At 46.9% G+C, this 26,233-nt stretch overlaps 2 protein-coding genes across 6 annotated transcripts; both read left to right on the plus strand.

Moving 5' to 3' along the window:
- Positions 1-55: 55 nt before the first annotated feature.
- Positions 56-8,634, plus strand: srrm1 (serine/arginine repetitive matrix 1). 5 transcript variants are annotated; one of them, XM_056589989.1, is made up of 17 exons: positions 56-206; positions 928-1,017; positions 1,146-1,268; positions 3,142-3,312; positions 3,435-3,535; positions 3,628-3,852; positions 3,954-4,139; positions 4,254-4,373; positions 4,707-4,915; positions 5,072-5,155; positions 5,500-5,586; positions 5,761-5,902; positions 6,023-6,109; positions 6,200-6,718; positions 7,078-7,267; positions 7,459-7,629; positions 7,771-8,634. In XM_056589989.1, the coding sequence occupies exons 1-17, from the start codon at positions 186-188 to the stop codon at positions 7,879-7,881; spliced, it is 2,637 nt and encodes an 878-aa protein (XP_056445964.1). In that variant the 5' UTR covers positions 56-185; the 3' UTR covers positions 7,882-8,634. The 5 variants fall into 5 exon arrangements, with proteins under 5 accessions (XP_056445964.1, XP_056445963.1, XP_056445966.1 ...); XM_056589992.1 differs by having other exon boundaries at positions 57-206; positions 5,500-5,571; XM_056589993.1 differs by having other exon boundaries at positions 57-206; positions 5,500-5,571; positions 7,778-8,634.
- A 254-nt stretch (positions 8,635-8,888) lies between these two features.
- On the plus strand, positions 8,889-25,593 carry clic4 (chloride intracellular channel 4). Its single transcript, XM_056589994.1, has 6 exons — positions 8,889-9,251; positions 19,692-19,801; positions 22,483-22,608; positions 23,497-23,603; positions 24,846-25,027; positions 25,406-25,593. Exons 1-6 carry the CDS (start codon positions 9,183-9,185, stop codon positions 25,568-25,570), a joined length of 759 nt encoding a protein of 252 aa, XP_056445969.1. The 5' UTR covers positions 8,889-9,182; the 3' UTR covers positions 25,571-25,593.
- The last annotated feature ends 640 nt before the right edge of the window (positions 25,594-26,233 follow it).

The following is a 26,233-nucleotide window of genomic DNA, read 5'->3' on the forward strand; positions in this document are numbered from 1 at the left end:
CAATGTATCCACTACGTAAAGTAAATGTGCGCACCGTTACTAAACGAGCGACCTCTAGTTGCCGGTGCAGTACTCTGGACGTCCTGTAGATGTATGCCTCGTGCGGCTCCAGTGCTCGTCGATTGGATCTCAGCTGGCGTAGTCCGTCTTTCTTCAGCAGCGCCTGCTAATATCTCTCCACAGGAATGGACGCGGGATTCTTCCGCGTAAGTGCTTCGTGTTTTATAGCCATGATTTGACACGTTTGTACACAAAACTTTATTTGTGATTATTGTGTTGGGTGTAGATGATTGTTGGATAATACGTAGTTAGCTAATGCGCCATTAGGCTGCCGATTGGAGCTAACGTAGCTCGGCCTTGCGTTCAGAGCGGAAGCAGATAGTGGGGGGTTCTGCTCTTTCTATGTCAGCTAGTTGTAAATGCACGATGAGTTAGGAGCCTTGGTGTACTAGGCATTTATTTACGCATTTGCTGGGGTTTGGATTGCTGCTGTCGGCGAAAACATTTGGTGAAGCTAACAGGCTGACTTTTAGCCTTAATCGAAGATGGCGACCGTACATTAGGTTACCAAGAACGGTCTTCGCATCCCAACTAATAACACATTATGTCTTACACTCAGTTGATCTGTGTTATAACTCACTCCCATCGATTCTAATACATAGACGTAAAGTGTCCTTAACACGCCATTGCTGAATAATAAACATTTGCAATAGTCTTGGATCTCACTACCTGCTATGCCAAGTTTCTGGCCAGAGATTAGCATGAGCGGAGCTAACGGCTATTTAGCTTGTCTTAAGGGTCATGTACCATAGTGATCATCCTCTTCACCTGGCAGCACATCTGCATAAAAACGGTATGGCCAGGTATCCCGTGTAAGGGCGTATTTAGTTTGCACGTACATCATGTTGTAAATTTGTCTTTTTACAGGGCACGAGTGCGGAACAAGACAACCGATTCAGCAACAAGCATAAGAAACTACTAAAGCAACTCAAATTTGCAGAATGTCTGGACAAGAAGGTACATATCACATCAACAACTATTCTGCCTGCTCCCATAGTTGTCTTGTTTAGAAAATCAATAAACAAAACAGTTGGTTGTGGCCTAATCTATTACTCGATTGTTTATTTTATTTTTTCATCTTTTAGGTGGACATGACCAAAGTAAACCTGGAGGTCATCAAACCCTGGATTACTCAGCGAGTCACCGAGATCCTGGGATTCGAAGATGATGTTGTCATAGAATTCATATTTAACCAGCTGGATGAGAAGGTAATTCCTTTTAATGCACAACATTACTTTTGTTACTAAGCACATGTGTGATTGCAGCCAATTGATTAGCAAGCAGACAAGCACAGGTTGTAGATTAAACTGGAGTAAAAAACACGATTATTTGGTATCACCAGAACAGAATAACCAAAAGTGCTGTCCAGAACATAGAACAATTAAAATGCCATAATCTTGTTGTTGCTGTGATGTGACAAAGTGCCTTTGTGTAGCCGTCTTCTAATGCTGATGTGATTTATGATTTAAAAGGCCTGAACCAATATGGATGTTATACCTTGCATCAGAAGTATAGCACCAACACCTAATTAGCTCTCTCCTGAGCCCAAAGTCACTGAGCCCAACTCTCCCTACATGATGCACTGTGTGGTTTTGAGGTGAGTTATGTGTAGGGATTGCCATATCATATCAGTGGTGAATTAATTGGAACTATGCAATATTATAGTATATCATACTTGCAACGCATCATTTGGTTACCTTAAATCCCATAAACTCTTTCTGAAATTGAAGGGATTTGGAAGCAGAATAATTGTAACAGTATTATAATCATATTGGTAAGATTTCTATTCGATGCGTTTACTTTCTTTTTGGCAAAAGAATGCAGTGGAAGTCACCATTTTGACTGGCAAAATTGCGTTTATGAGCAAAGCCACTGTTATTTATTATTCTAATAATGCTCAAATGTGCATGATCCCTTTTTTATTTTTTATTTATATAAATCATGTTTTGTATATAGTGATATTGTTTTAAATGGTAGAATACACTTTCTAAGATTAATTCCTGCTAAACACCAAGCACTAATATCAATTTTTGCAGAAAAACCTTTAAAACTTTCAATGGCAATATTCATGCAGTTAACAGTAAGATTCCATATCGAAGCATTGTTGACCTATTTTTGGTAATCCTTCCCCACCCTTTTAGGATTTTACTCACTTTAAACACATTAACTTCTGTAATAAAAAACACCAATATACTGGTGCTGAACGCCGGTAAAGTGCTATAAATGGGTATCGTGAGGTGGGTGGTGGTAACTATTAAGTCTAATGGGTACTGTATGCTAGTGGCATGAGAGGTTGTGATCAGTGACACAGAAATGGGCATTTCACAATCTTTGTCAGTTTTTAAAACCCAGCTTTCATGAACTGTGTACTCATTATTGCTTGTTCGTCTCTTGCAATTTAGATAAATGATATAACATTAAGCTCAAGGTGGTTGAGTCTCAAGCAGTAGGGCGGCGGAAGCAAGCCATGGGAGCTCCGTACCCTCTGATCCCAGGGCCTCACGGAAGACACCGGAACTGTACTTGCAGTGTTGGGGTTTATTACACTCTGTAATGTGGCTATATGTTTATCTCTGGTGCTGGACTATGGGGAGGCAAAACATGGGCCAAGGAGTGCAGGGTTTTAACATTGTTTGGGTGGGCCCTGTAAAAAAGCATTGATAGACTTTATTTTTTAGAAGAAGAATCTGGGGGTGTTTGAGGGCAGTACCAGCGTCATTTGTGGGTGTATCATCAGTTTGCATGCAGATATATTTTTATATTTAGATCAGTCTAGACTCATCTAGATTATGTTCTCAGTTTTCAGGAGTATGATTTCATTCAGTCACACCCTCTTTTTTTTTATTGGTTACTAGTTGGTTCACTATTGGGCCCAGGGTGGTTGCAAATGGTTTTTTATTTACTTATCATTGGAAATAGCAGTAATAACAGCAGTTGTAGTTTAGTCAGGATCCAGGGTAGGGTGTCCCCTTAATGGAACACTCCCTCCTCCACCAGTACTATCTCTGCCATGTTTCAACGGCCATATTGTTGGTTCTCTTCCCCTTCGTGTGTGTGTGTGTGTGTGTGTGCGTGTTGCAGCACCCTGATAGCAAGATGATGCAGATCAACCTGACCGGCTTCCTGAATGGAAAGAACGCCAGGGAGTTCATGCGAGACCTATGGCCCTTGTTGCTCAGTGCCCAGGAGAACATCGCTGGAATCCCCTCTGCCTTCCTGGAGCAGAAGAAGGAGGAGATCAAGCAGAGACAGGTACATCCACTCTCTTATCCTCCCTTTTACAAGTCCACAGGCATGAAGAAGTTTGTAGTATCTTGTCTCGGTGTTGCGCGAAGGTTTTTGCACTCGTTCATGTCCGTTTTGTTATCCTGCAGATTGAGCAGGAGAAGCTTGCGTCTCTCAAGAAACTGGATGACGACAAGAAGGAAAAAGAAAACAAGGAGCGAGAACGAGCTCAGTCCAAGAGCCCCAGGAGGTGAGTCAAATAGGGTCAACGCAGGGTTCAAGAGGGTTGCACGTCAAACGGTAGAACAGACCACTCAATGTGGCCGCCTCATGTCTGCCCAGGAGGAAGTCACGGTCACCTTCACCACGACGAAGGTCCCCCGTGAAGCGGGACAGGAAGCCCAGCCCCCCACGCTCTCCACGTCACAAGCCCGGCCCAGTGACCGGGGGTACACCCCCACCTGCTTTGATGCCGCTGCTCCCGAAGCCAGAGGAGCTCCAACCCGAACCCGAGGTGCCAGCAAGCGCCGTTCCAGAGCCTGTCGTCCCCCAGCTTGCCTCTATCAGGTGAGCAGGGAACTGTCACCATGTAACATATCCTGCAGCATTTCTATCATTGGAGCATGGCCTCTAAGATTCCTCTCGCTTGTCGTTCCCCCGGCCACCAGTGAGGAGGTGGTGGAAGTGGAGGTGGCGAAAGTGGATCCTGTCCCTGAGCTGAAGCAGCCTTCTCCAGAGAAGGTTGCCAAGAAGGAGGAGCGGCCAAAGTCCCGGGAGAGGGACAAGGACGGCCGGAGGGACCGGCCCCGCCACCGATCCCGCTCCCGCTCCCGTCGCCGCCGCTCCTTCTCCAGGTAAAGCCGGCTGCCCTCAAACTCTCTCTATCCTACTTAAGACAGAATGCTACTTTCCTCTGTGCTTTTACATTCCTCGTTATTCCGTATTAATGTATGCCGTTTGTCTTTTAGATCCTACTCGCCCCGCAGAAGGCCCAGTCCCAGGAGGAGAATGTCCCCGCGCCGTAGGAGCCCTCCCCGACGTGGCCCACAAAGCTCCCGACACAGACACAGGCGCTCACCTGTCCGACGGTAAGCGATCGCAGCATCCATGGTCAGCCACAACCTCCTTAACCGTCTCTCAGCACTGCCACTCACGTCTGTAATAATAATAATACATTTAATTTAAAGGGCGCCTTTCAAGACACCCAAGGTCACCTTACAGAGCATAAAGTTATCATAAATCGTTTAAAAACAAGACATTGTGGAAAAATAATAATAATAAATAAATAAAAAACAAGACAAAACAAACAAACAATCAAGACAGTGAGCAGTTAGACGTTGTGTGCGAGTTTGAACAGGTGAGTTTTGAGTTGTGACTTGAAGGCTTGTAATGACGCTCCCCCTTCCACTGCTGGGCCACAGGAGGCGCTCTCGCTCCGCCTCGACCTCGGGAAGCAGTTCTTCCAAGTCCCACTCGCCCAAGAAGGCTGTGAAGAGAACGTCTGCCACGCCGCCCCGTAAACAGCCACGCCTCCTTGACCCTGCCGGGAGCCCCCCAGGAAAGGACCGCCGCTCCGCGTCCCCGCGGGCCAGGAAGGGCCGCGGCTCCCCCTCTCCCTCCAGAGCTGCCGGTATGAACATCTCTAATCTGCTCGTTTTTTAATGTCTTCAAACGTTCGTCATTTGTTAATTCCTAATCACTTCTGAACCGGGCACTGATGGTGAAGGCAAGGACCTCATGACGTGTCGACATCAGCCCTAAAAGGTGTTTTTATTCATTCTTCCAGGGGTAAAACGAAAACCAGTAGTAGGCAGAGCCGAGTCACCAGCAGACAATCCCAAACCAAGACGATCTGAAGACTCGGAGTCCGGTGAGAATCTGAAATGTTTATACTAATACTAATGTGGAGGATGCCAATGACAAGATGCTTCTCTAATATGTTCACTATCAACATAAGATAAGATGTTCTTGATTAGTCCCAGATGTGAAATTCATGTCGCGTCAACATCCTGTAATCTATGCTTTTGTAATATGAAACTATGCTCAGAGGACAGTGAGTAACTACAGTAGAATGCTATATTGAGCCATACTTGACAAGGACGGAAGGGTGTCTAGAGTTTACATAAGATAAAGATTTATTGGCCCTGATGCCTTGTCGTGACCAGCTGGTTTCATGGTGTATGAATGTTATCTGATTGTAACTTGACTTTTCAGACGAAGATAAAAATGAAAAAGACGCAACCGCAGATTCAGTGCAACAAAGGCGTCAATACCGCAGGCAGAATCGTGAGTCTTCCTCAGGTTAGAAGTGGATTTTGCTTTTGTTTTAGTTGGAGTCTCTCCCAAACAAAGTCCACCTCAACACTTTCTCTTTTTTTATGATTTTCTTTTTTTGTTTTTGCAGTTGTAATTGTATACATACAGACGTGGAAGCCAAGGATGGAATGACTTGCTGTTGTTTTTTGTGTTTTCCAGGTTCCGGTTCTTCTTCCTCATCAGAGGAAGAGGCCGCCAAGAAACCCCCGGCGCCCGGTCCAGCGCCCCGCAACGGCGACGTCCGCAGGAGGCGCAGCCACTCGGCCTCCCCGCGGAGACGCCACCGGGACGCGTCACCAAGGTCAGCCGAGTGGCCCTGCAGTAGGGAGGACCCCCCCTATGCTGGTTGTTAAAGATCCATCATCATCATTCCTTCCTCCAGTACTAATTTGAAATGTTTCCTACTCTCTCTCCCAATCAGGAGAAGACGGTCTCCTTCTCCACGAGGACGCGGGCGGCGCTCCCCATCCCCACGCCGGCGCAGATCCCCCTCTCCCCCCAGACGGAGGTACGGACCCTCGCTGACTCATCTCACGGTTTTAACCCAAGAAGCCCCTGATCAGCGGCCTCCTGATAACCCCCTCGTTGTATCTACCAGGTCCCCGTCCCCGCCGCCCCGGAGGCGCTCCCCTTCCCCCCCCCCTCGCAGGCGCTCCCCCTCCCCGCGCCGCTACTCCCCGCCCATCCAGCGCCGGTACAGCCCTTCCCCGGTGCCAGTGCAGAAGAGGAGGATGTCCGGCTCCCCCACCAAAGGCTCCCCCCCCGCCTCCAAGCGCCGCGTCTCCAGGTCTCCCAAGCGCAGGAGCCCTCCGCCCGGCCAGAAGAGGCGCACGCCCCCGTCTTCCACGTCTCCCATGCAAAGGCACCGGCGGAGCCCCATGTTGCCTTCCAACCGGCCGGGCAGGGACGCGCGGTCCCCGGCCGCCGCCGCCAAGCGCCTCTCCCCGTCCCCGGCGCAGCGAGGCCGCGGCGGGGCCAGGGGCTCCGCAAGCCCCCCCAGGCGCTTCGATGCCACCAGCACCTCTCCATCCAATCAGAGGAGGCAGCCGTCCCCCTCCCATGGCAACAGAGCCATCCGCAGGGTGTCCAGGACCCCGGAGCCACGCAAGAACCAGAGGCAAGCACGCGTCTCCATGATTCATATGCTGGGATGGTATTCTACTACTTAGGTGGAACACTTAAGTCTTAATGTTTAAGATTAAGCCAGTCCAAGTGAGTAGGCGGGAGACTTTCAGAATTAAGAAAACGAAATGACTGTTCTGTCCAACGTAACTGGCTGTGCAACTGTCACGGTACTAGCTTAGCTTGGCTGTCATGAGTGCGAGAGGTTTCGGGAGTATCAATGCTACAATTCTTGTACACAAAGAGAGGTACGGTCTGGCCGGCAGATTTTATTTGTAGAATATATCTGTCGTAGGATTATATTTTTAATGAATGCACAGCTCTGACGTCCTCTCCTCCATGTCCACGCTCCAGGTCCTCTGCGAGCCCCCAACCGATAAAGAGAATGTCCTCCAGGTCGAGGTCCGTCTCCCCGGCTCCGCCGGCGGCCCTGAAGCGTCCGGCGCCGGGCTCTGCCTCTCCTTCTCCCTCTCGCTCTGCCAGCGGCTCTCCTCCTCCAGCCAAGAAGGCCAGCAGCGGTTCTGCCAGCCCATCCCCCAGCAAGGCAAGCACCCTTATCCCTCCGACCGGGGGACATGCCCGCCTAATATCTTGTGTTGCCGTATAGCCTTAGTTTTGGATGTGGAAGACATTTCGGTGCACTGCAATCCTTGGATTACCGTGACGCCGTCTTGCTCTTCAGTATTGGGTATGTGGATAATCTGTAATTGCTGGTTGTCCCCGCTGTTCCTGCAGAATTCGGACGCAGAGGGCGGAAAGAAGAAGAAAAAGAAGAAGGAGAAGAAACACAAGAAAGAGAAGAAGCATAAGAAACGCAAGAAGCACCGGAAGGAGAAGAGCGGCGGCCCGGCGACGGGAAACGGCCAGGAGAGCCTTGGGGCGAACGAGGACCAAGATTCAAAAAAGGTGAAGTCTGCTTTACTGATACGTGAGGATTGTTCTTAATTGGAGCATACCAGTGTAACGGGGCCTGCCTGTGACGGGAGGTAGCGTTTGTCCCAATGTTTTAGTTTGAATATGACATAATTAATGCTACCTTTCTTTAAGGAATCAGACAGCGAAGTAGAGGACAGCCTGGATGATCTAGAGAAGCACCTGCGGGAGAAGGCACTGCGCTCCATGAGGAAAGCACAGATTTCCCCATCGCAGATGTCCTGAGAGCCAGGGCGTGTGTTAATTCTGCTGTCTCTTTCCCCCTTATCCTCCCCCCCCTCTCTTTTTGAAGTTTGTCCCTGACCTGGTTCAGCTTTAGAATGTACAAATTATTTGTTCTTTAGTCATATTTTTTTTATTATTATTACGGGTTTGGTTTGTCTGCAAGGTTGGGGTTATTAATAGGTTGATTTGAACCAGGATATCTCATTTCAGTTTAACCCATTGTGTATTATGAAGGTATATTATCTAAACCGTGACATACCTGTTCCTACTTATGGGTTTAAGGACTGAAACGGTCTAAAGAACATGGCCTGCATTAGGGAACATGTCAAATCTACCACAAACACACACACACACACACAATAGCCGACTACATGTGAATTTGACTGCATGTAGGACTTCCATAACTCTGATGTGCATGACCAACGACCTAGGAGTGTAGAGGGGAACTGGCATTCTGTTACAAGGACCTATACATAGACCTAGGACAGTCTCACACCACTCTTCTGCGTGCACTGTATACAACATTGTAGCAGAATGTCTTGCCTCATATTTGATGTTCTACAGGTGTTTGGCATCTTAAAACTATGCTGTTAATGTATGGCTCTGAAACAGTCTGAGAGGTTACTTTCATTTTCAAAATAAATTGGTATAACGTTATGTTGATCTTGCGCCCGTGTACCATTTCCTACCTGGCTTTTGACATCCTTTGAAATTAAAAACCTTTTTTATAATATCTGGGGGTTGTACTTTCTTACAAAATAAGTTTTTTTTTTGAACGGATGAAAATATTTTAAAATGTAATTTATATTTGAAATGACTACATACCGTTTTATTGTCCAAAGATATCTCTAGAAGTGATTGCGTGGAGGACTTCGGTCTTCCACACAAGTGTGATTCAAAGCACGGTCATACTGGGCTAGGCATCCTGCCTTTGAGACTCCGCTAAGACCCTGCCCACATTTTTTCCTGCTGCACAAATGACATCACGGCTTTAAACATTCCCGATGCTTCCCTCCTATCCTCATCACTACTCAAGAAGTAAACCACCCGTTAAGGTTGAGCTATGACTCTGTAGCCTGTGGATCTCTATACGTCGTCTCTGGTTCATAGACTTTACCGACCCGTGTGAGATCTTTTTATTCAAGTGTGCACGCTTAGAATCGGGAGACGCTGGATCTTGGGAAAGCGGTTATCTGGCTTCATTGCGAAGAGGGGTGGCTGAAAAAAGGACCAAGCTAAATCGGGCGTGGTGGCAGAAAATAGTTGTATTTTTGTTTGGAGAACTTTAAGTACAATCCAAGATGTCTCTGTCGGTACCGCAGAACGGAATCAAGTCTGACAACGAACCCGTCATCGAGCTCTTTGTCAAGGTAAGACAATAGTCAAATAAAATCGTTGAAATAAGTTCTATATTTTTTTCGCTTGGGATTCAATAAACAGTATATATTTTTTTTAAATATTCCGTCATTGAAATACATACAAAGGAGAATACGGCCATTGTCTTGATTCCGTTATTTTTTTCATTGTCCCTCCTTGGGATTCTTTCGCGCATCCACGTTTGATGAACAGTATTCCTCGCCATACTGGGTGGTTTCTCAGTCCTACCAGTAACCTCCTCGCCTTAATGTCCATGTGGTCCCTGGCTGAAGTGTCAATAGGGCGGATACGGATCCCGCATCGTGGCAAAGATCGAGCTGGTCACTGAAGAAACTACTGAAAGGAAGCTTCCCGTAAAATTGTTACTGATAGCAGCAGTCATTTTATTTGGATGTATTTGTTACGTTTTAGAGGATGGATTGGGGGTCCCGTGTCCCTCTATTGTCTCCCCGGTGGGAGTCTTGAGGTACAATGGGAACGTCTTCCACTGCAGCACGAGTTTTGTTTATCTGTTGGGCTCCTTTAATGTCTTTCTGCCGTTTACGTCTATTTTGACAAATTGAAGACTTTGACAAATGGAAGTTTGTACATTTCTATTGATGTAATTCATTGACATTCATTTGTCAGTTATTGCCACTACTACATTTGTTGTTTTTGAAACACAATCAAAGCTGGATTATTTGTCTTTGTTCATTAGAGTGTCTTAACTCAATTAAAGCCATCACTGAAATTTGGCCATTCAACTCCAACTCTATTGGCAGTGATGCGAATAATGAGGGGGAGGAACCAGAAGAATGGTTATTTTTCTTTCTTTATCTTGGTGCTTTTGCTAGGCGGGAAAACGAAAGAGAGAGCGGGGAGGGGGTTGGTCCCCAACAAATGCCCACTGAGGAGGAGGAGGAGGGTGTGTGTGTTCACATTCTTAACAGAACATTAAAGATGATTGGGAGGTAGAGAAACATGGGATCCTGCTAGTGGGGAAGCTGGGAGGATTTGACTGCAGCTGTTACGTCTAGTCAGTCTGTAGTGGCGAAGAGCTAGCCAGTGCTAACTCTTACTGCCCACAGGATTACATCATCCCTAGGCCTGATAGGTCCAACACTTTAATAGGTCCCTGGTCAAACATGAGGCCAGAGCTGTTCCCTGAGCTCCTCCCCCCTGGATAGGTAGATAGATAGATAGATAGATAGATAGATAGAGAATTTATTGACCCCATGGGGACATTTTTCACAGTGAATAGACAGATACACATGACCGTTAACCACAACAACAACCACATAAAAACATCCACTGACAAGAAGACCCCGAAAATCATATTTCCCACATAGTACAAGGACACTTCTAAGGTTGTTGGCTTTTTAAACCAACAATCAAAACGTTATTTTTAGACGTTTGATTAAAAAGCTGATGGATTGTAGAATTAATGACTGCTTTGTCCTATTTTTGGAGAGGTCTGGGTATCGAAACCTGCTACCTGAGGGTTTGTGAAGTCCTGGGCTGGGCCCGGCCAGAACATCATATTGTTACACAGAAGTTTGTCCTGTTACGTGGCGGGCCATGGCCCTTTCTTTTCCCCTCCTGCCTGTATAATTCTCTCTGTCTCTCCTCCCTACCCCATGTCCTTTTAGGTGTGTAATGGTTGTGTAGGGACATGGCCATATCCATTATTGATGTCCCCTTATTGCGTGCCATTGTTGCAACTGTGCCGTGGTAAACACTGCTATGGTAGAGAGATAGCGAGGCTGCAGGTTGCCATAGGCACACTGCTGTAACCCCGGGCACTGGAAAAGGCTGATAGCGAGCTCTGTGTGTATGTCTGGTTTGTAAGGAGAATGCTTGGTGTGTTGAATAGGGGCCTGAGGCCTTCTTAAGTTTTATCAGCTACCTTCTCTCTGTGTCGACAGGACTACAGCACTGTAAATCCATCACACTTCGCTGACTGTGCTACATTGTTGTGCTATTGCGTGGTTATTGTCAGGTATGTTTCCAAGGATTGTTTATTGTACCTGCTGCCTTGTTGCTAGGGAAGTGTATTTTTTATTGTCCTCAAGTGTGGGAGGGCAAACCTCTTGGACAGCTTCTTGATTGCCCCAACGTTAGGTCAAGATGCAGCTGAGATGTGCTTGGTATTTAGTTTGAAACTAAACTCTTGCACTTCTCCCACTGTGTTCCCCTGAAGTAAAAAAATGTGTCACGCCATCTGTCGAACTTAGCAACATGTACAACGTTGCTGTGGAGATGTTGTGTATCTTTGTTCGCAGGGAACTGATATTACTCTTCACTCTGGCATTAAAAAGGAAATGGTATTCGTAGGTCTTACTTTGTTTGAAAGTTTGACACAAAATACTGTTGAACTAGGATATAATTATATATGATTTCATTCTCTCTTCACTCGGCTATGCTGCATGGGCCCCTCCCTTTGAAGTAACCAAAGTAAAGGCCATGGGTCGACCCCTGTGCTTCATTTGAATCCTCTGATTCCCTTCTTTGAAAAACATGTACATGATGTTTCTGGAAGAGTTTGTTCTCGATACAATGTACGATTGTAAATATGTGCATACACTATTAGGTTCAAAAGCATGCGGTTCATAAGAGCCTTCCATATTTCCTAAGCCCTAACATGGTGCCCTTTATCCAATCATGTCTATTTTAATTATTGTCAGTGCAAATCTGCTCCTGAATACTTCAGGCACTCCCATAAACCCATCTGCCCCACCTAGCATGTGACTCACTTTATCACTCATGTGAGAGGTAGATGGGCGTTGAGAAAAACGACAGCTGTGTATCTCCAGCCTTGCACCTCTTGGCTGTGAGGGTACCAAGGTCACGAGTGAAGGCGTACTCTGCCACGCCCCCTACCTACGGCCAAACAGTTGAGATTATGGCCTGTAAACTAGGATAAGGACGTGTTTGTGTGTATGTGTGTGTGTGTGCGAGTGTCCCACAAATGAACACAATGGTAGCCATGGCTACAATGACAAACCAGTGTGTGGATTTCTAGGAAGCTCCTCAGCAATGACTCCTCTGATCCTCCTGAAGGTCGCCGACTTCTCCCTTGAAGACCTTGAGAAACACTGTCAATGTGTTGGAATACAAACATCCAGAAGTAATGACCCATGGTAATATGGATTTACAACTTCCCCCTGTTTGGCATTGTGTCACACCTTTATTAAGGTTGACTCCAGGCAATTCCTAGTAAATAGCCATGATAATGATGGCTAGTCTCTCTGAAATAGAATTTTGCCTATAGTTTGCAATCATACATTTATTTTGTTGGTTGAATATAAACATTTTCTCATTTGGGCAGTATTTAGAGCCACAGAGAGCAGTCTGTTAAGTTTTAATTATTTTTTAAATAATATAATCGATAGAGCAGCTTACTATGTTCAAGCACTGATGGAGTCAGCATTATCAGTTCAGAGACAAAGATTAATGGTTGTTTTTTTGCTGGAGAATCCTGTGTCCCATGTTATGTGGTTAAGTGTGAGCTGGTGTTGTGCCCTATGGACTTGCTGTCAATGCACTTCCAACTGCTTCATTAAAGGGAACTGTTAGTCCAGTACCTGGTCCTGTAGCAATGAAGCAAAGCAAGCTCCAGCTTCCCTCGGAACCCCACAATGAAGGTGTCAGTACACCATTGATCACCATTTTAGGTAAGACCCTGTTTAGTGTTTATGAGCAGGAAGCGTTTGTCCTACAAGGAACGTCGATGAGGCTGGTTTCCTATGAGCTCAACGACAGGAAACGAGGCGAGCGGTACAACAACATTGGAAGGACTTTGCCTCGAAGTTCCAGTGGGGAGAAAGCACGACTAGGGACGGAAGTAACTCCTTCACATTGTAGATAATAAAAGGGTCAAGAACGCAATGAAACAAAGAAAAGTAACCAAATAGTGGTAGAGAAAACGAGGCGTGGGCCGTTACATCATCTTCACCATGAGTGACCCCTCTCTGGCACTGGGGGAATCTACCCTGCTGGTCCTGTGTAACTCAATCAGTCCCGACACAGCCCACTCTGCTCTAGTTTCACGGGCTCTAGTCCTCCATGCAGCATCGTAGTAGTAGATTTACCAAACATGGAGGATTGGATAACAGCAAGCTACATGACCCAACCTCCACCACTCCTGTCAACGTGTGCCCGGCTGAAAAGTGAAGTGACCCAAATGTCTGACTATAGATCCTCTCTGGCTTTTTGTCAAAATGGCAGCATGGGGCCTTTGGTTTTAACAGATGTGCAAAGCCAACGTCCTATAGTTTGAAGAAGGACTCTCAAATTCAGCGTGCTTGGGACGGAAGCCATGACCCAGTCCAATTTGATATTATTGGTTTGTTCTTTTCATGAATTGTGGTGTGTTCTTCATAAACTTAAGTGCTTTGCATGATGTTTGGCTTTTATGGTGTGTAGATAACACCTATTTGCATCCATCAGGCTTGTCCTATAGACCTAGACTTTGTCTGGCTGTAGGCTATCTGTTTGGAATCAACATTGTGGTTTGAGTCATCATGGAAATCATCTTCTGCTTATGTATGTCAGAAGTACATATCCATGTATGTGTGTGTGAATGTTTATAGGCCAACTTAAAGCTCGCTTATATCTCCAGAAATTATCTTTGTAAAAAATGTTATACTTTTTAAATCAATCAGTATAAAGGAATGTTTATTGTTAAATAGTTAGAAAGGGGAATTGTGCGAAGAACTGGGACGATATATGGACGTTTGTTTGTTTGTTTGTTTGTTTTTGTGTTGTGCTTGTCAATGGGTCTCTTACTGCTGAAAGCAGTTCAGATTCAGCTCTGATGCACAACTGCATGGCACGCAATGTTTGCCTGGGAACCATTAAACCAACAGACGCCTCCTGCTTTCTCTCCGACTAGGCTATCTGTCTGTATGTTGTGACCACACTAGATCATTATCACTCTAACCAGTTTTATCATGGTCTGTTGGTAAAAGTCCACGCATCTAATAATAATCAGCAGATTGGCATTTATAACATCATTTGATGATTTGAACATGATTGTCTGGTAATCCTCCCCGGCTCAGGGTACCTTGTCAAAACAAACCACACAGTACAGCCTTGTGTTTGACTGGAAGATGTGAGCTTTCCACTGGGTGACGTCAGCCCGAGTCAGAGCCACACTCGGGACCCAAAACCTTTTTCCATGAGCGCGCCGTGTCTGAGTCCTCTACCCACACCTCCCCTCTATGATCTCAGGCCGGGGACCCCCCCAGCCCCAGCGGGCCCCCACCCTATGTCCAATACAGTAGCGCGAATTGTTCTGCGTCTGGCCTTTCCCTCACAGGATTGGTATTTATAGGCCACATCATCCAGCCCAGACGCACCCAGCCCTGGACAGGTTGGGTTGGGGGACCTGTCCTCTTCAACCCGCCCATATAGTTCACATGTACACCAAGATGTCCGACGAGTGTGGAGAAGAGGTGTTTTGCTGACGTTTTTCGACAGCCAGCCCCTCCCGGGGGACATTCCTTGCGCTGTGTTGGAGAGCCACAGGAAGAAAAACGGCTGCGCTTGTGAGCCAGTCAGTTCCTTATTCGGTCAAAGTGTGGTCTGAGCAACCCACCCAATTTAGATGATGAAGGCAGCGGGGAGGGGAAGGCCAGGCCTGTCGCGTTGCTAAATTTAGGCTATGACGGGAGACTGGGAGGAGGACTGCGGCCAGCTAAAACAATATCCATTATCTTATGAAGGCGTGATGCTCTGAACGTGTACTGTGCCCATTTGGGAGGGTTATAAATTAAGGGTGGCTTTAAAGGACCACTTTTTCACATGCCAGGTCATCATAGGTTGTGAAACTTGGGGAGGCAAGAACTTGTTTGTCCTTTAAACTCCTGCTACTGCATGGTAATATAATCATCAAATTTAGACCCAGAAGGGGTGGGTGGGTGGGTGGGTGTGTGTGTGTGTGTGTGTGTGTGTGTGTGTGTGTGTGTGTGTGTGTGTGTGTGTGTGTGTGTGTGTGTGTGTGTGTGTGTGTGTGTGTGTGTGTGTGTGTGTGTGTGTGTGTGTGTGTGTGTGTGTGTGTGTTCGCCCCACAGGCATCTGTTTCCTTCTCCCAAATGAAACAGTTGGTAGTTGGTCAGCAGTGGTCATCTGTTGCACTCTGCATGTGTGTGTGTGCTCCTCACTGCGTTGCTATGGCCGCTTCACATTGGGGTGCAATGGGGCAGATCAGCAAGCTCTGACTCAGTGTTTGACACTTGCGCAATAAGGAAACACTCTGACCACACGTCTGCTGACACCGACAAATTCTGTCACATTGTAAGGTTTGAGATTTGGCCAGTAATGAGTAATTTATCAGTTCTGTACAAAATGCTTTAGAATTTTTTCGAAGTAGAAACTATTTTTCTTTTGGGTAAGGCTCTCAAACAGCCTTACAAGGAGCGGTCTCAGAGTATTGCCTAACCTCATTTGTGGTTTTTATTAGGGGGGGGGGGTTCACCTTGGCTTTGGTCACCCAAATTTGGGGAGCGCTTGGCAGAACGGAATGAAAGCAGTCTGTTGTCGTTTGCTTTTCGAAGAAACCAGAAAGAACCAGAAGTTCTTTCTCAATCCAGTGGAGTAATGCCCCCCCTGGAAAGAACATTTTAGATTAAACGACGGCAGTAGGCAAAATATCCTTCTGTTGAAAGGAGAAATGTATCATAAACATTTTAAACATTTTCATGATCTTATTTACTATATCGTATAGGATTCTTATTTCCTATGCCTAGACCATACCTCTTTTTTTTTTGGGATTTCGTTGCTATTTTGATATTAGACCTCAGTCCTTATTCACACAGGCTGTGTATGTCCCTGTCTCCGGCACAGACACCGGGACACAGTCTCTAGTAACAGCCGTCGAGTACACTTAAAGGCAGCGGAAATGCAGTTCCTCGAAGCAGGTCTCCCAAGCCTCCTAAACTAAACAATGCATCCCCCCACACTCCTTCTCTCCTCAAGTAGTGGGACATTGCTGGCATAGTTTAACCCTCTATCTGCCCCAGCACTTACTTCTTCACCAACCACCCCCCCCCCCCCCCCCAAGTTCCCCTCTGTCTGCACTAGTGAGGGGCCCAAGTTGGGTGGGAAGAGTAGCATGGGGGGGGGAGGGGGAGGATGCACGTGTAGCATGACGACTCAGGAACTCAATTCCAGATGCAGCTCGTTTGCAGTTTGCATCTTTGCATCTGTTGTCGTGCACAGTGTGTTTACTCTCAACCTCTATATCCAACGTGAGATTAAAAGTATCCATTTTTTTCCTAATGGCCTCTTGCGCTAAGAATACTTTCTGCATTGCTACATTCTTTCTCTCTCGCTCTCACACTCGCTCTCTCTGCGTAGCTGCAGGTCTTGCTTCTGCTCCGTCTTGAGGGCAGGGCTGCGGCAACGGTCTCAGCTGCAGACTCAGAGAGGCGTGCAGGCACGAAGAAAATCCTTTATGGCACGACCACTGTTGCTAATGCATTATTTATCTTTAGGTTTTCTTTTCCCTAAGAGTTTTCTACTTTGTTAATGCATAATAATTAAAAAATATTTATTAAAAAAATATATATATATATTTTTTTTATATATATTTTTTTATACATTGGTAGTCAAGGCGGGGCCCTATTGTTGTTGAGGCGGCCGCCTTACCCATACAGTGCTGGGGGAAACACTGAGCCCAGCCCAGTAACGGAGCACACAGAAGGAGGAGGAAGACGGAGGGGCTGAGCTGAACAGGGATTGTCTCTTTCAGCTGCCACGGCATTCTTTAGAGAAGCCCCTAATGACCCTCCTTTCATTTACAAATGGGAATGTGTTTTATCGTCCTTCACTCTCCCGTTCTCTTTCTTCTTCCTCTCTGGGAGGGGTGGCTTCAAACAGCTTCTACCTGTACATGGAGCTAGACCACTCCAAGCTGCACTCAATGTCATACATATCATTGCCATGGCTGTTGCCATGGTAATGATCTGCATGGTAAATCTCCACCCTCAAATAAGATGAATGGATTTCATTACAGGTGTACTGTTTATGGGAGGGCAGGGGGGTACGCTGAGTAGTAGCTCATTGATATCTTTTACTACATTTACATGAACATCTAGGGCATTTGGCAGACGCCTTTATCCAAAGTGCAATTAGTACATTTGTCAGTAAAAAGAGAAAAAATATATTGCTGTCGGTACAGTCAGGATGTTCATAGAGCAAGTGCCAAGCACTAACAATTGCTAGGTTAACCCATTCCCTGTACACAACAAAGATAGCTAGAATAAGATGCTACATAATGCCAAGTACTATTTTTAAGTGCAAGGACGTACACCATTCAAACTTGTGCGTATTTTTATATCCTCTAGTCTACTGCTATCGGCTTATACTAGCTTTGTGGACGGAAGACACAGGCCACAAAACCCCTCAATGATGACACAAGCCAAAGCTCATTGATAAGAAGAATTGAATCACGCAGGCTGAAAATGGGGCCACTCACCTGGAAAACAAAGCTATCTGATCTAATCCAAGGCCCCGTTTCTGTGGCTCACACATTGAACTGAGAGGGAATAGGGAGCTGGAGAGCAGCGATCTAGTACAATGGGAGCCAGCCGGTCGGACAAGAGCCGTGTCACACTGAGAACAGAGGCTGCATGTCTGTCTGCGGCAGCCGGCGGGCTTCTGGAACACACCGTTGAAGATAGAGAGGAAGGATATTGAAGCTCTGTGTGTCTCATTGTGTGATTTAGACATATCTATATAGTTCACTCAACCATTTCCTAAATCGAATATCGGTTGCATCAAATTAATCGAAGATTTGAAAGTTGTCCGTTAGTAAGGGACACCGTTTCAGTATCAGTGAATCAGTATCAGTGATTTGCGTGTGCATCTCACCTCGTTGATGTGCGGCCTTGGATAATCGTTTGCGTATCCCCTCTGCAGGGGGGACAGAAGATGAGAGAACTGCTAAAAGAGTGGTTAAACCTTTCCCAAAGAGGCCTTGCCACAGTTATAGACTATATGGAGAGAACACATTCCTTTCATTCACAAACAACTCCTTGTGGAAGGATGAATGCCAGGCATTCTTCAGCAGGCTGTTCTGCCATTGGCACTGTCCGGCGCCAGCTATATAACCTCTGACACTCGAGGGTATCAACCGCGGCCCTCCGAGAAGACTTCTAGACACTGTTGTTTTTCAAGAGGCTGATCCTTGGTGAGCCAAAGCCCGTAACTCTGCCCTTAATGAGCCCAGAGCTAGCTGGCACGGCTTAAGTACCCTGACTGTAAAATAAATGAGATGCCCTGATGAGAAATAATAACTGAAACCAGCGGCAAAAAGAGACGTTATTTCAGCACTGAGCACCGAGCTCTGTTAACCAACTTAAGTATCTTTTGATGTGAAATCCAAACCGTATTCTTCCTTCTGCCCTCTTTACCGCACATGCGTACACAGGCATGTGTGCGAACGACCCTCGCTCTGCAAAGATGAGTAATTGCAGCTATAGAGTAACACAACTGTGTGGTAGGATACAGGGCAATGGATGAAAGCTGTCTGAGAGCTGGAGAGTTGAGAAAGCCAAATGTCCAAGTCGTCGGCCATCCCTTACGTCCTCGTTGTTCTCTAAAGGCAACTATTACTTCAATAGGCAACGAGCACCAGAATGGGTTAGGAGTGTTGCTTCAATACAGCCATCTCCCCAGTCTTCTCCTCATTGACTTTTATTGGTCAAGGATCAGATGGCTAATGTGGAAGCAGCCCGCTCCTTAATCACTTCACAGGGTTTCACTTTCACCCGACACATTAGTGGTTCAGATTCATGGGGAGGAAGTGTGCAAAACTAAGCATTCAAAGAGAAGGAGGTGGAGGAGAGGGGGCGTGTGTCAGGTCAGCACCCTTCTTTCCCTCTTTAAGTGTGTGTGTGTGTGTGTGTGTGTGTGTGTGTGTGTGTGTGTGTGTGTGTGTGTGTGTGTGTGTGTGTGTGTGTGTGTGTGTGTGTGTGTGTGTGTGACACAAAGCGAGGGGGAAAGATAAAAACCCCTTCTCTGAAATGGTTCCCTTCTTTGGTTGGCCTGCAGAATAAACACAAATCCAGGTCGTTTTGGTTGTGCAACAGATTGGCCCCCTCCCAACGGCGGGACCTTGTTGCACGTAGGCGTCAGACAGGCCCTGATAGAGATCGGCGCCCCTCCCTCCATCGTTCACTTCCGATCCTTTTGCAGAGGGCTGGTGTCTCGCCGTGTGTTTCTGCTTCTGATCACCCTCGGCTCTCATTTCCCCCCTGATGAAAGAGAGGTTACATCCTGTTTGGACTTCAATCATTTACAGAGGATCTATTGCACCTGTCCGGCATTATATATGTTGTATCTAATCACTCTTCACTCTGCCTTGTCCGTCTGTCGGTCTCGACCTCTCTCTGTCTGTCTGGACCTCTCTCTGTCCGTCTCTCTCTACCTCTCTCTACCTCTCCTCCCAGGCGGGCAGTGATGGGGAAAGCATCGGGAACTGCCCCTTCTCCCAGAGGCTCTTCATGATCCTGTGGCTGAAGGGAGTGGTCTTCAACGTCACCACAGTGGACCTAAAGAGGTGACCCCCAACCACGACTTCCTCCTTCTCTGAACCTTCCCCTCCTCCTCCTCATCCTCCTCCTCCTCCTCCTCCTCCTCCTCCTCCTCCTCCTCCTCCTCCTCCTCACCCGGCTGCGAGACAACTCTTTAAACCCCCAACAAACATCTGCAGCCGGTTATTAAAAGCTTTTATGCTTCATTCATTCTTCCCATGTCATCTCGCCCTCATCCTATTCCTCCTCTCCCTCCTCGTCCAAATGTTGTTGTTGTTGTTGTTGTTACCTCCCAGAACTTTCCGGGGCGTTCCGGCTCAAACGATTCCTTCACGAATCGCAGAGTGCTTTGATCGGCCCCGTCTCTCGTGCTCCACTGGCTTGCTGGCTGGCTGGCTGGCCGGCTGCTGCTGCCGCCCGCCTGCTTATTTGGTTTTCCCATGACCCTCTTCCAAGCCCGAGGGGAAACAAGGGCAGAAAAAAAGAAAAAAGGAAACATTCTCTGGGGAGTCTTATTGAGGTTGTGCTCTTTGCGCTCACTTCCTGCCCAGGACTTTAGGTGGTTAACATGCAGTTTCTCCCCGAATCCAAAAACAAGAATCATCTGCAATTATAAAAGCATATATTTATTCCTCCTTTCCCAGGGTCGTCAGGGCTTGCTTTTTGAAGGCGGTGAGTCATCTGGATAGACACCCACGGCCAAGGCTGGCAAGGGGCTGGATATTTTCAGACGCGGTCAGGTGCTGTCTCTGGCTGCCACGGGGCTCTCACTCCCATCATGTGCGTTCGTCACCGTGGCTGTGTGAGGCATGTCGGGGGATATGAGAGAGACTCAGGGCATGGCTCACTCTCCATTCCAGACATGCCCTCCTCCCTGTCCCACCCTGATAGCCACCATAGAGCCACAGTGGCAGTGTTCAGATTACTACATTTCGTCACACAAACCCACCCTGTACATGCCAAAGTCTGCTGCCTTCTAAAGTGCAAGCAGTTGGGTTTCGGTACAGGTTGAACCCTTTTTAAAGCATACAATAAAACCCCTGCGGTGTCAGAGCGTCGTGTTCTCATTAACCAGGATAGTATAGTGGCTAGGCGTTGGTCCCGACTGATAGCCACAGAAGATACTGGATTCGGTTTCTCATGCATCCTTGAGCAACCTGCCTGACCCTGCTCCTCCATGACATGGATGTGATTTCACCGTAACTCGCTGCGGATGTGATGGGTCCGCGTATTGCTGTGGCTCCCTCCGCAGCTCTGCGAGTTGTGGCGGTTGTTGCACAAAAAACACACAGCCTGCGAAAGGTCTGGCAAAAGGCAGCGGAGGATGTCCGCCCACTTAGCAGTGTCTGTTTCCCCCCTGGCTGCTCAAACAGGCCTTTGTTCGGGCTGCTGGGAGAGCGCTGGCTGGACGCTTTCTCTAAAGCTTTCACAGGCTTGCGTTTTGTCAAGGATCTCCAGATCTGCGATCACTATAAGCAAAGTAAAGTGTGCTGTATTCAGGTCTTCGTAAGCCCTAGAATGAACAGTGCATTTTTATAATTCGATTTTTATTTTCACAAAGTCACATGCCACACTCACTGCTTATAATTTAATCGGCCGATTTTTATTTAATTGACGACATACAGAACATCCGTTGATGTTTTTTCAAATCAGCCCATTGGTTGTGATTAAGAAGCTGTAGATCTCAGATTCCCGGTGACCGTATCCAGCTCCCTGCAGTACCGGGCGCCGCCCACTCCCTCCAGTCGTACAATGAGGAACCTCCCTTCATGTCCGACCCTGAGCTCTGGGGTCAGCGGAGCGAGGGGGAGGGGCCTGCGAGTGCTGCGAGCGAGCAGAGAGCAACGTTGAGCTGGCTTCAGACGTCGATGGGACTCCACAGCAGGAGCCTGACTTAGGTCACATATGAAAGATGGCGGCCTGAGCCAAGAGCGCCACTTCCTGTGCGTGTGCCAACATTTCCTGTTTGGGTTTAAATTCAGCCCATGAAATTCCTTGCTTTATTATAAAAGTCCATTGCTTATTTTGTAGTAGTGAATGGATTTCATCTTGTATGGAGGGACTTGATACACGGGTTTGGATGGCGCTGCCTGATAAAGGACAGGGTCCTGCACAGAGCCCTGCTTTGCTTCTCTCTCTCAAGGTCAAACCCTGCCGTGGAAAGTGTTGACGAGAAGAATGGTGGAGGGATAATGTGTCATGGGTCTTTTATATATTTTGCCTGGGCGGTGTCACTTAACACATGCTCATTTGTGTGTGTGTGTGTCTGTGTGCTCACACTTATGTGTTATCATATCTGGTCCGCTGGAGACATCTGGAAGAAAATGTGCCAGCTAGCGGTGCACAAGGGAGACGGGAAGGCAGACACACACACCAATAGCAGCAGAGACTCCGGGAACAGGGCTGTGGCGGTTCTGCACCAGAGGAGTCTGGGGCAACAGTGTTAATTCCACCCTGTGAGGCCCCAGGGACCATGATTCACCCCGGGGGAAAAAAACAAGGAAAAGAAGCCCTTTAACGAGAAACCGTCAAGCAATACCCATATAATCAGGTTTCACATAAGTCAAACACAATGTTTAGTCTTTCCCTTCAACTCTTAGGCTGAGTCAGAAAACCACCCAATACGTACCTTCAGTTTATACCTTCACAACTAAAAACATCCAGTCTTTATCTGAGCTTTCTAAAGGCTCTGTTATGTCTCCTCCAGGAAGCCGGCAGACCTCCAGAATCTGGCCCCAGGCACGCACCCGCCCTTCATCACCTTCAACGGCGAGGTTAAGACGGACGTCAACAAGATTGAGGAGTTCCTGGAAGACGTCCTCAGCCCACCCAAGTGAGTTCTGGATATCCTGAGAGGAGAGCAACAGCCGGCCTGCTTCCCAACAGCAGAGTCACACAGCCCTCCTGGCTGAAGAGAGGATTACTGGATATGCCCTGAATGTAGTGAGCTCACTGTGAAACATGGAAAACAAGTGAAGAGAAAATAAGGGGATATGGTTTGCACAACTGTTTGCAGAAGAAGTTGTGACTCGAAGACGAGTGAAGAGATATTGAGGCTATTCAAACCTTTTAATATATATTTTTATTTCCTCCTTTAGCTGAAGTGTGACTGTAGTGAGATTATATCCCCAGTAGCCGTCTTTATTTACACACTGTGTAGGTTGATCACCATGTTTCTCGCGTTTCACGTAGCACTCTATTTCCCATGATGTGCTCTGGGTGGTTTCTAGTAGTAACAGCGCCGTCGTAAAACACTACCTGTACGGGGATGGCCTAGGCAGAGCCGACGTGAAAGCTCATAGTGTTCCCATAGTTAACTTATTGCACTTCTGCTCATTTTCATCCATTGATGCAGTTGCCTACATTGCCTGTAGCAGTATTCGGTTTTCTGTATTAGCTATAGCATTATGGAGTCAACTATACTGCCCATAGCAGTATGCAGTTGTCTTGTGTATATTGCCTTGCTGCAGTATGCGTTTATCTATTACCTATATCATTATGGGGTTATCGATACTGCCTATAGCAGGGAGCTTCTGTGGCACAATGATCCCACACATCACCACATGATCGTGCTGTGTCCGGGCCAGATCTCTTAACGTGTGTGTGTGTGTGTGTGTGTGTGTGTGTGTGTGTGTGTGTGTGTGTGTGTGTGTGTGTGTGTGTGTGTGTGTGTGTGTGTGTGTGTGTGTGTGTGTGTGTGTGTGTGTGTGTGTGTGCGCAGGTTCACTAAGCTCAGCCCGAGGCACCCTGAGTCGAACACAGCTGGGATGGACATCTTCGCCAAGTTTTCAGCCTTCATTAAGAACTCCAAACCAGACGGCAACGAGGGTGGGTAACACGGCCCTTATGCTCTCTCTCTCGCTCGCTCGCTCGCTCTCTCTCTCTCTCTCTCACAGCGGTGAGTTGGCTCGGTGCGAGGATAATACCGAGAAGACTTCCAATTGTGTCAGAACGGTGTCCAGAGTTTCTTCCGGTCGCCAGGCAACGGCGTTAGCCCCACGGCGATTGGCGGCTTGAGACAGAAGAGGGCCTGACACGGGGAACAGAGGGCTTTTGTTCTGTCGTGCCGCCTCCCTCTGCTCTCCAGTCCCATTCCTGACACACTACTGTCACCCCCATCTCTCTCTCTGTCTCTCTCTCTGTCTCTCTCTCTCTGTCTCTCTCTCTCTGTCGTCTCGCCTCACCTGCCAGAGCTCTCTAGAAAACAGCTGAGCCATACTGTACAAACCTGTGCACTGTTTTTTCATTCTCCATTGTTTTAATCTTAATTCGGTCCTAATAATTTTTTACTACATTGGATCTCAGACGTAAAACATACGTATAACAGAAGAAGCAGTCATCCTGTTTAATGATTGTTTGGTATTGAGGAAAATTTGGGGAAAATCTTTAGGAAAATTATTGTGAAATTTCAATGTTACAGCTCTGATTAGACATGGTATCGATTACATTCCCCAAAGAGGTCCAACATTCTGTAAATTGTACCTTTGTGACTCCACCTTGGGAAATAGAGTCATCGTGCCAGTTCGCCTCTCTGTACAAACAGTAGAAATAGTTGGCAAAGGTTATGAGGTTGAATGTCATGTTTTTATCAGTCAAAGGTTTATATTGTCCTGCAGCACAAAAAGAAATGAAAAGAAACAGCAAACGTTTAGATTTTTCAAATATTTCATAACAATGTAAGTTTTGGGTTTGTATTAATCTACATTAATGATTTACATGGTACTAAACTATGCTAAACCTGCGCATTGAAGTGATATGTCGCCCCCATGTGGTGATGCTACAGCTAGGGTTGACACGAGAGGCTCCGGTGAAAGAGTTACAACGCAACAGCGAACTATTTCACAAAAGCTGCAGGGTTTGCTTTGTCCCAACAAATAGTCAGCCGATGGTTTACGTAAAGATGCCACCATAATTTAACTAGGGTATTTATTATTGTTTGTCTCTGAGGAATGACTTCAATATTTGTTGTAACAAACAATTTTCGGGTTCCCACTGTACCCTGCCACGAAGCCTTTTACAATAACATGTTGTGTCATCATTGAGCTTATAATATACTTGCTTCATTTGCAGTTCTGGAGCGTGGTCTTCTGAAGACCCTGCAGAAGCTGGATGAGTACCTGCGCTCACCGCTACCCGACGAGATCGACCATAACAGCATCGAGGACGTCAAGGACTCCAGCCGCATGTTCCTGGACGGAGACGAGATGACCCTAGCGGACTGCAACCTGCTCCCCAAGTTGCACATAGTCAAGGTGAGGACCACAGTCAAGGTGATGGCGGAGATTGTGGTGGGTGCTGCCCTCTGGTGGGCAGTGTTGGTGATGCAAAACAAAATAAAAACTGGTCGGCCAACACCATCCCAAAAAGTAATTGAGAAAATACATTGAGCAATTGATGCTGCATTTTAATTACTTGAATACAGGTCCGTCGGCAATTCAGATGCCCATCCCAAATTGGCTTATAAGGCCCTCAAAATCATATCCATTAAATTATGACAAATAATTAAATAAAAATAAATCGTATCAAAATACACAGAGGAACCGTGGTGTGGAAATTATCCGCCGTCCATCGTGTGACACGGCGTGTTCACGGGCTCTGACCTCATCTCCGCTGCCTCTCCTCCCCTCCAGGTGGTGGCCAAGAAGTACCGGGGCTTCGACATCCCCAAGCAGATGACGTCCATCTGGAAGTACCTGAACAACGCCTACGCCCGCGAGGAGTTCACCAACACCTGCCCCAGCGACAACGAGATCGAGATCGCCTACGGAGACGTAGCCAAGAGGCTGGTCAAATAAACCCCCAACCCCACTCCTACAGCCCCCCCCCCCCCCCCCCCCCCCCCTGCTCTCGACCCCCCCCCCTTCTTCCCTCAGTCCAGCGCTGGGACAATGTCTGCTCATCCTTGAGAAAGAAAACACAAAAACTATGGATTCCTGTACTTCTCTCCTCCATTTGAGGGCCAAACACTTGATCAGCATGAACCCTGACACTTATCTCTCTCACTTTCTATCTCTCTTTCTCACTCTCGCTCTCTCCGGTGTTGGTGAGGTACTTTCGGTTAAAAAGTAAATTCAGCAAATTATGACCTTCCATTTTTGCAGCCTTAAACTGCTTATTTTCTGTTAACTGTTGTAATGTCTGATTTACTGTCGCGCACTAGTGCCTATCAGTGTAGGGAAACCGGGCAGACTCACTCCACCGATAAGTGACCTTCAAGTTGACCTTCAAATCTCTGAGGTGGCAGAGCTATTTTCATTGTCGTTGTTTTGTTTTTGTCATTTATATTTGTTTAATACCGGTTGGCTCCATTTCGGCTGCTCCATAGACCAGATCACAGAAGCTGATTATATAACTTTATACATGTTTAGCTAGAGGTGGTGTAAACAGTGTTTAACGCTTCAGTGTTTTGTTGTTTTTGGCTTAAGTATTCAAAAGTTTTTGTTTATCAGAAGCTAACC

This window comes from Gadus chalcogrammus, chromosome 5, assembly GCF_026213295.1.
Source record: "Gadus chalcogrammus isolate NIFS_2021 chromosome 5, NIFS_Gcha_1.0, whole genome shotgun sequence".
Lineage (NCBI taxonomy): Eukaryota > Metazoa > Chordata > Actinopteri > Gadiformes > Gadidae > Gadus > Gadus chalcogrammus.

Bases quoted from the DNA above. Each gene is read 5' to 3' on its own strand.
- srrm1 (XM_056589988.1), top strand. From the start codon at position 186: ATGGACGCGGGATTCTTCCGC. The intron at 3,313-3,434 runs GTACATCCACTC...GTTATCCTGCAG, and splicing joins AGGAGATCAAGCAGAGACAG to ATTGAGCAGGAGAAGCTTGC. The intron at 4,140-4,253 runs GTAAAGCCGGCT...TTTGTCTTTTAG, and splicing joins CGCCGCCGCTCCTTCTCCAG to ATCCTACTCGCCCCGCAGAA.
- clic4 (XM_056589994.1), top strand. From the start codon at position 9,183: ATGTCTCTGTCGGTACCGCAGAACGGAATCAAGTCTGACAACGAACCC. The intron at 23,604-24,845 runs GTGGGTAACACG...CTTCATTTGCAG, and splicing joins CAAACCAGACGGCAACGAGG to TTCTGGAGCGTGGTCTTCTG. The intron at 25,028-25,405 runs GTGAGGACCACA...CCTCCCCTCCAG, and splicing joins CCAAGTTGCACATAGTCAAG to GTGGTGGCCAAGAAGTACCG.